Source organism: Gavialis gangeticus, unplaced genomic scaffold (assembly GCF_001723915.1).
Source record: "Gavialis gangeticus isolate Ggan-Ray unplaced genomic scaffold, GavGan_comp1, whole genome shotgun sequence".
NCBI classification, from domain to species: Eukaryota; Metazoa; Chordata; order Crocodylia; family Gavialidae; genus Gavialis; species Gavialis gangeticus.
Window position 1 is genome coordinate 62,166,877 of NW_017729022.1, and position 8,901 is coordinate 62,175,777.

Sequence of the window (8,901 nt, forward strand, 5' to 3'; positions counted from 1 at the left end):
TTATGGTTTGTTATTTTCAACATAACTTTATTAATAAGAGACACCAGTTACCACCTTCACTTTGTTAACCACAAATATACAGGACGTCGTAAACACAGGTGCCAAGAAGGCAGGGTTCATTGTCATCTGTTTCAGAAAAACATATTGGGTAGGGGCAGAGGTGGAGGGACATTCAGGATCAGACAGACACCCTGGGGATCCTGTATGCAGCAGGCCATCCACTAGTCATCACATTTATGTATATATGTATAGCTTTATATTATACATCTTTTTTTATATATATAATATATATACTATACACAGGCAGTAATGCTGCAGGGGAGAGGCAGAGAAATCCAGATGAAGTTGTAGGTGCCACAGAGACAGTGGGCTTCTCTGGAGAAATGGTTTGTATATGCTGCATGAAACAACCTAGCTGACCTCCAGGACTGTTTAGTCCACTCCAGAGACTGAGATTAGACTCCTCAGAGGAATCACCCATCTGTCCTGCATCCCCAGGCTCCCCACCCCTTGAAACTTATGAGTATAAGGTGCTGGCAGTATCAGGTACAGAGGCTCCCTCTGGCTGCTATGGAGTGGCTGGGAAGAATAGGGGGGATGCATCATGAATCAGTGAAAAACACATGTTGTGGATAGGCCTTGTGCCCCTGGTGCTGATCAGGAGACTGCAGCAACTAAAGCTAGTGTGAAGCTCTTGCCCTCGCCACCTCCTGTTAAGAAATGGCTTCTAACTTGAGTCTTACTTGCTCGGGATGCATGTGCACAAGCAGGCCAGAATTCCTACTTCACTCCCAGTGGGACTTGATCAGCATATATGTGTTGGCAGTCCTGCCAGAGAAAGCCAATAGCAACCCAGAGGAAAACGCTTGCTAGTCATTCTTAGAAACCCTTCTGCTCCTTTTCCTACCCTTCTAAGCCCCAAGCATCTGTCTTCTCCAATCCCCCATTCTTTAAGGATGGGGGACACATTAACACTGAAAGGAGTTTGTCTGTTTCTGTCAGGCAAAGGTGAAGATGCTCAGTGAAGTGCCAGAGCAGGCCTTAATAAGGGCCCATTTGCCATGGAAAAAAAATGTCTGACAGAGAATGAGGAGATGGACAAAGAGGTGGAAAATAACCTGAAAATCAGCTTGGGGGTCTGATTTGTGAGGAGCTGGATAGAATGGGAATAAGAACTCCCTGCTGGCCTACTTTAAATAAATTTAGGGCCCCTGCATGTTCCAGGGGAAACAGGGAGGTTAAAACAGTCCCACGTTACCCTCCAAAAAGATAACACATTAGGGTCTAAATCAGAGGTGGGAAAAATGCAGCCCATGGGCTGGTTGCGGCCCTTCAAGCCATTCCATTTGGCCCACGGGGCTCCTAAAATACTTAGAAAATTAATATTTATCTGCCCCAGCTGCCTGTCATGTGGCCCTCAATGGCTTGTCAAAACTCCGTAAGCGGCCCTCTGCCCGAAATAATTGCCTGACCCTGGTTTAGACTGTAAGAGTGAGAGACCTGGTTTATCCCATGCCCTTGCTGGGGGCAGTCCTGTTTCTGGTCTCTGACAAGAGTGAAGGGAGAATGCTTGGGCAACAGCTTCATTCCCGAAGTTATGATGGGGTTTTGCCCTGCCTTCTGCCACCCTAGCCAGAACAGATGCATCCAACAAAAAAAGAAACACTTCGTGAAAACACTTTGGGTCTCCACCCTCTCTGGCTCCAGCCTTCTTACTTTCCCTTCAGGGGTGGATAAAAAGGGACTTTTCCCATATCTGTTATGAATAACCCCTTGTGATAAAGCATACCCAAGCCTAAATATTAGGCTGCTGCAACAAGAAGACTGGAGGAAATCCCCCCCTAAACCTATTTACAGTATTGCTTTCACATGGGACCATGGAGTGAGGGGCCTCCCTGGTTTCTTTGCGCTTCACTTGAAAAGGGGCTGTTTTCCTCTCTAGCCATTAGCCACGGACAAGTACAGCAGGTTACTGGGAAGGGGTGCCAATGGCATGGATCTGTAGACAACACACACGTGTACACATAGATCAGACCACAGCTGGAGTCCCAGCTCCCAGTTGTGACAGCTTCCTCTTTCCACACCTTAAATGTGGCAGTGCCACAAGCAACTCAAAGAAACAGCCCTTTTAGAGTCAGACTGAAGACGAAAACAGCTGTGCATATATACACGGGAGGGTATTCCTTATACAGTTTCTCCTACCCCCATTACAAGGCTGCATCTCCATTTCCCTTCCTTCTCCAGCTCAGGGAGGTTGAGGGAAAGGAGGTAGAAACCCAGATGTGTTACCTTGCCTTCTCAGACACCTGTTCAACTCGCAAGCCTGGCAGGAGCTGGGGGTCCTGACCAGGCTTGGGTCAGCATCCTAAGGGCAAGTGCTCTTCACTCTTAAGCATGTATGGAGGGTGAGGGTCAGTGCTTGGCAGTGCTGCATGGGAGATCTTATTTCTGCTCCTGATCCCTCTCCTTTGAGCCAACAGGGATCAAAAACCACTGTGCAGCTCAGGCTGGTAGCTTCAGACTTAGGGCTCCTCTGCATAGCCAGAGAAAAGACCTGGCTTTAGATCCTGGCTTCTCATTTTCTTAGGATGCATTTACAAAGGGGAGGTCAATGAGGAAGGATACTGCAGTATAGCTCTGACTGTGGACATACTGTTCAGGAGTGACCCTTCCTGGAATAAACAGCACCCTCCCAAAGCTGAGTATTTATTTTGAGAGAGAAAAAAACCACCTAGACTCTGAAAGAGTGCTCACATGAGCTGTTCTGCAATATCAACTGCAATGTAAACAAGACCTCAGGTCACCAAGTCTTAGATGCTCAGCCTTCCCCTCCCCTCCAAAGAGCTATAAGCATAAGTTAAGCTTCACTAAGGGGAAAGCTCAGCAGGGTTCCAGCAGGGGCAGAGAAGATTATCTGGTCAGCTCACCTAGTGGTGCTGCTGCCCGAGTCTACTGTGATTTGGCATAAGTTGGGGCACAGGCCAAAAGCCCAGTTGTTGCGGGGAATGGGGATCTGACTCAATGGGTATCTCCATTCGGGAGGGATCAGAGGCCAGCTAGCAGACCCAGCAGTGCGTTCCCACTCCCCCAAGGACTCCCAGTTAGAAAGACAGTGGCAACGATGCCAGGAACATTCATTCTAGTGACAGAGAAAACAATGGGCAATAGATATGAACTGCCACCTGGTCTAAGTTTTTTTTTTCTTCTCACAACTGTAACAGGACAAAGACCAGGATTCCTAGGACTGCTGGCAAAGTTTTCCATCTGGTTTCAAATTGGCTTTTCCCAGAATCAGCCCAGTTATTTCCTCTTCATTTCATGTGAATTTTAATTCCCTGGGACAAAGGTAGGGGAAGGGAGTTCTTGAGAATATCTATTCAGGCACAGCTATTCCTCACTTAATGTCGTGGTTACATTGTTGAAAAATGCAACTTTAAGTGAAATGATGTTAAGCGAATCCAGTTATGTCATAGTAGTTACCTAGCAGGCGGCAACCAAACATTATAACCAAACTTTATGCAACTTTAAACGAGTATGTTTTCTAACAGATCAGTGATGTAATAACAAAACATTAACTGGGATGATGTTAAGTGAGGAGTACCTGTATCTAATTCCTGCCATGCTGAAACCACGGCATGGTTCAGGGGACTCCCCATGACAATAGTTTCCCCCTGCCTAGTTAACGGCAGTAGTGTTGAGCCATGAGGATGGAAAAACACCTTGTCTCCACCACAAAGGGGTCTGGGGAAAGAGGGAGCCTCGTGGCACAGCCCCTCCAGCCCAGACTACCTGACTTCCTTTGTTAAAATCTGCAGACGGGTCTATGTGGTTTCTGATTGCACCTGCAAATTTGACCCCATTTTATCTCTCAGTCCCGTCCCCCCCACCCCCAAACTCCCATCCTCAACACTACTCCTTCCCACGCTCTCTAAAAATAAAGCATCCCCATCTCACCAAACAGTGCCATATTGCCCATATATAGCATGGTGGGGTAGGGGGAAGGGTTTTATGACCCACCCCATGTCTTGGACCTCTCCAGCCCCTTCTGTGGCATGCCTGCATGCTCACTCACCCCTTGACACTTACACACTCATCCATGCCCACAGCCAGTTCCCCCCACCCCCACATGCCTGCATGCGTACTCCTACCCCTCCTTTGGTCCACTACACGTGCACCAACCCTACACCTCCAAGCCCCCTGATAATTTTTGCCCTCTGCCTGCTTGCACACACACAAACACACCATCTCTCCCCTCCTGTCTCCACCTCTGGAGTCATCTCACCCACACGTGATTACTCTCCCTTGCCCACCAAAAGGGTAAGCTTCACGCCTGCCTGTCACTGGCTTTCCTACAGGGAGGAGGGAACGCTGGATGGGACACAGACAGGGACATGCTCTGGAACTGACAGTTTAGTTCAGGTGCATAAACTGTGTGGGGGACAGGGGAGGGGAAGGAAGTGCTGGATTCCTTCCTTCTTTTCTTTTTAAAAACAATAAATAAAAACAAATGACCCAGAAGGCTGGAGTGTGGCCGAGGGCCGCCTGTGGCGCTGGTATGCACGTCTGTTTTGCCCCTCAACCTCTTGCCGGCAGTGGGAAGGGGGCAGAGGGAGAAGGGAGGGGGGAGCACCAGTGGTTCAGTAGCTCTGTGTTTGGTACCCCTGCGCTGCCGTGTCAAAAGCATCTGCTGGAGGGGGCTGCTGGTACGTCCCCACTGCATCTGTTGCATCATCCTCGTTCATGTAGGGGGCATAAGGCATGCCGGAGTCCTGGCTTGGGTCCGTGTAGTCCTGGGAGAAGAGAGCTGAATCGGCGCCAAGGCGGTATCGCTGGTATGCCAGAAATGCCTGGCCCACCTTCATGTTGGAGGGGGAATGAGAGACAGAGAAAGCACAAAAGAGAGAGAGAGAGAGAGAGAGAGAGAGAGAGAGAGAGAGAGGTGGGCAAAAGGGAAGGGGAAGCAGACCCAGGAGGAGAGAGAAACAAAAGTTGGGTTAGTAGTGGTTAGAGATTAGTGTACAAAGCATATTTGGAATCACTGGTTAAACAACCCCAAGAGCAGGAGACTCAGTGTGGCCCCTTGGAGATCCAAGCCACCACCAGAGGAGAGAGGCAGAGTGAGCCAGGGAAGCTGGGACTCCAGTGGTCTGCATGTGGCTTCTAGTTGGCCTTTGGCATGAGCGGCACAGACTCTGAATGCCTGGATACAGACCTAGAATGACTGAGGTGGACTCCATCAGGTCTATCTCAGAGGTCTCATGACCCAATTCATCTTAGATACCTTCAGGCTCCAGAAAACTGCTAGGGGAGGTGGGAAATGGGTCAGTAGGAGACAGCAGCTGATCCTATTACCCTGTTCACTGCCAGCCATCCACTGGATGACCAGCAGTGCTGCCCAAATCTACAAAACACAACACAGATCTTTGCGGGGTAGAGTGGGAGCAGTGAAGGGGGTGGGAAGGCAGACATTTTCCATCCAGGAGTTTGGACAGTGCTCAGCCTGGTTACTTCTCTCTGCCTCAGATGCTGCTTTTGGAAAGCTCTTTGGTGCAATGACAACATCTGGACTGGATGTGGTAGTCAGGGATGGCACTTCCTCAGCCAGTGTGGCAGCCTCCCTACCCCTGCCCAGCCAGGAATGAACAGCTTGGTAACCCATGGACCACCCAGAGGGAAGTGGGCACAAAAAAGGCAGAGGAGTTAGAAGAAGACAAGATGGGAAAGAAAGGACCATGGTGGGGAAAACCCTTATACTGGCTAAAATGTTAAGATTGAGGAGATGCCAACAGAAAGGCACACTGGTGTTATTCAGCATTAGTCAGGTGCAGGGGAGTCATGGAAGGAAGGGAAGAAGGAGAAACTCCCACTTCCTACTCGCCACTGGAAAATTACCCTCTAAAGGGACAAGTCAGTCCCACTCCAGTCCCAAGGCATATTTCTTCTCTCTCTCGACGCTCTTGGCTGCACTGCCTTTGCAGCGTGCAGCTTTATTCTCCTTCCCTTCTCTTCACCCCTGACCTGGAGCGGGAACCATTGGCAGTCTGACACCTCCTCTCCTCCGGGCACCCCTCCCCCCAACTCCCCCACGAGGGGAAGGCACTAGGGTAGTAGTGGAGGGGAGCTAGGGAACAGTGTGTTGTATTCTTCCTGAAAAGAAACGTCTCTGAACCTCTGGAAAGCCAGAATTGTCAAGGAGCCCTGTGAGGAGAGAATGAGGTGGGGAGAAGAGTCAGCAAGAGAAAATCAAATGCAATCACCTGAATGAACCAAAAGCCCTCTATGGAACAGGACAGGGGGGATCCCAGCATGGTATGGACAGGATCACCCACCAGGCATCCCTCCCTCCAGCCAAACGGAGAGAAGAGCTAACCAGACAGGATCCCCCACCTCCTCATGAAAGCCTCCCATGTTGCAGTTGCCTTTCCGTGAGGCTGAGGAACACTGGTCCTTGGGCAAAAACCCCTCAGTGCCACTCTGAGTGCCAGGCATCACTTAGAAGAATGTGGGAAACATTTCTTCACCAGACTGCTCAAGATGGCAAACCCAGTTCTTTTTACCACTGCTTTCCCCTTCCCCACTTACAGCCCCTTTTGCATTAAAGATGAAAAGAGACTGTCCAAGAAGAGCAGACTTGGCTGAGCCACAGAGGCATCTGTTCAACTGGACTGAGGAGGTTTTCAGTGCCCTGCACCTCTGAGTTTGCGGGAGGTGCCTGGCTGCCCCTGGCATAGCCTTTTGGAGGAAAGCCTGGACATCCACAGGGAGGGGGACTTTGCTTGTGTCCTGTCTTGTTTTGTTCTGCCTCTTCATTTCAAATGAAAAGTCACCTAGCCTGAAAGGACCTGGAGGCTCCTTGGATACAGAAAAATTAATGGCAGCGGGAGGTGGAAAGGGAAGGAAAAGGAAGCCTCAGGGGAGGTCCCAAAGAGACTCTATCACCTTCTTTTTACAAAATGAATACATGAACTTGGGCAGTGGGCAGGCTAGAGAGTGAGAGGAGGAAGAGAGCACACTCTCCTAAAGAGAGTTGACCAGCTCCCCCTTCCCCCGCAGAGCTGGCTTAGCTCCTGCTCATGTCAGTGATGCTGCCAACACACAAGGAGAGACGCAGCCTCTGCATTACTTATAGTATGGTCCCCACTGCTATGGTATCCAAGTGCCTCAAGTGCACTTTAGATGTATTCTTCCTCAGAGTCAGAGAAGCTGACTTGTCCAGGCAGTTAGCTGTGGACTTAAACCCCAGTCTCCCAGCTCATCTCCCATTACACCCACCTTCTTCCCTTCTACTTTTCCTCCATCAGAAGCCACATTAGCCTCTGTGGATGTACAGGTTGGAGTCAGCCCCAGCTCTATGGGGCTGATCTGATCCTACTGGGGAGCACTGGAAGAGGCTGGGCACTCCTATGCAAGGGCCTTGTGATGAAAAGACCCTGCACAGGGTCACGGCGGCTTTACTCACCCAAGTGAAGATAGAGAAGAAAGAGAAGGTGATGGCTGCTCGGGCTGCGTCTGCCCCTTCATTCAGAGGGTTGTCCTCGTGCTTTGAAACTTGCCATTGGTTGGCCAGGAAGCAGAAGCCAACAAACCAAAGGAACGCCCACAATCCTGGGAGAGGCCACCATGGAAAGAGAGAGAGGGGGACAAGGGGAAGGGGAAGCAGTAAATAGAGGCATTGCAATTCTCCAGCAACTTCTCTCATGCCAGGTCCCCAAGGATGTTACAGGCAGGGCTAAATGCTGACTGTGCAGCTTCCCCTAAAATCAATGGAGTTGCATAGGATAGGGGATTTACCTGAGGGCAGAGCTGCCACTTTCCAGGGCAAGTGTCTACAAAGGGTGTGGTTTGGTGAGAAGGTTTTATCAGCATAAGCTTGGGAGGGTCACATGACTGGCAAATAACGCTGTGAGCAAGTCCTGCCCCAATGAGAGATCACTGGAGCCAACCCAAAATGCAGCCCCTCTGCACCAGGCATGCTGCACAACACTGTCTTGGAAGGACAAGTGAAGAGCAATCCTCCAAAACACACTGCAGAGGAACTGAAGGCAGCCAGCCTGCAGCTACACAGCCTGGGATTTGCTCACAAGACCAGAGCTAATACCTTCCACAAGGTGCACAGGCTCCTTAATACCTTCTAATGATTACCAACAAAACCTCTCTTTTATATCTCTTCTAAAAGATGAGTGATGCATACTGCTCACAGGCAGAATAGCAGCATCCCCCCTCCCCCATGGGAAGGATAGATGAGAAAAGGAAAAGCAAGAGAGGACTGACTGGCATGGAGGAAGGCAGCTGAACCACGGTTCTCTTGGGGAGTCTCAAGGGAAGATAAATCAGCCGGATCAAAAATCTAGGTGTGGGGAGAAGCATGGAGGCTACAGACTAGAAAACTGAATGCGGCCTGCAGTGGCTCCCTTGGGAAGCCCCTGAAGAACAAGTGGCTTATTTGTCTGCTTTCAAGGATGGGAAGCAACGGTCTCAGTGTACCATCACTGGGGAAGCTGTTCTGGGTCTCATGGGTGGAAGCTGGAAAGCAGTGAAAATGACAAAAAGAATGATGGGGAAAGAAACGTGAGAAGGGAGATGTGGGGTGGTGGGCAGGAGAGGCAGAGGGAGCTCTTAAAGGGAGGCAACTGAATCTACTGTGAAAGACAGAAGGAAGGGCAGAGAGGGAGGGTCTGTCTACCCTGCTTTCCCAGTGCTCCAGGGCACACTGTTGTCATGCTCACCTCACCCATAGGTGCCCTTCTCACAGGCTCCAAAGCCAGGATGAAGTAGTGAAGTTGCAGTGAGGGGGCACCTTCAGCTGTGGTTCCCTGCCTCATTTCCAGATGTGGTGAGTGCAGGGGGGCGGGGGGGGGGGGGCATATCCTCAGAAGCATTTCCCCGCAAGGGGCAGGAAAG

At 50.3% G+C, this 8,901-nt stretch overlaps 1 protein-coding gene across 2 annotated transcripts in view; it reads right to left on the reverse strand.

Annotated features, from left to right (window-relative positions):
* Positions 1-8,901, reverse strand: part of SYNGR1 (synaptogyrin 1) — a 59,664-nt gene continuing 50,763 nt past the window's right edge. The window contains exons 4-5 of one of the 2 annotated variants that reach the window (XM_019515168.1): positions 7,460-7,605; positions 1-4,856 (exon numbers count right to left, since the gene is read on the reverse strand). In XM_019515168.1, coding sequence (XP_019370713.1) covers positions 4,638-4,856; positions 7,460-7,605 — 365 coding nt within the window. In that variant the 3' untranslated portion in view covers positions 1-4,637. Of the gene's footprint in view, positions 4,857-5,346; positions 6,199-7,459; positions 7,606-8,901 lie in introns of those variants that run through there. The other variant, XM_019515169.1, reaches the window with a different exon arrangement.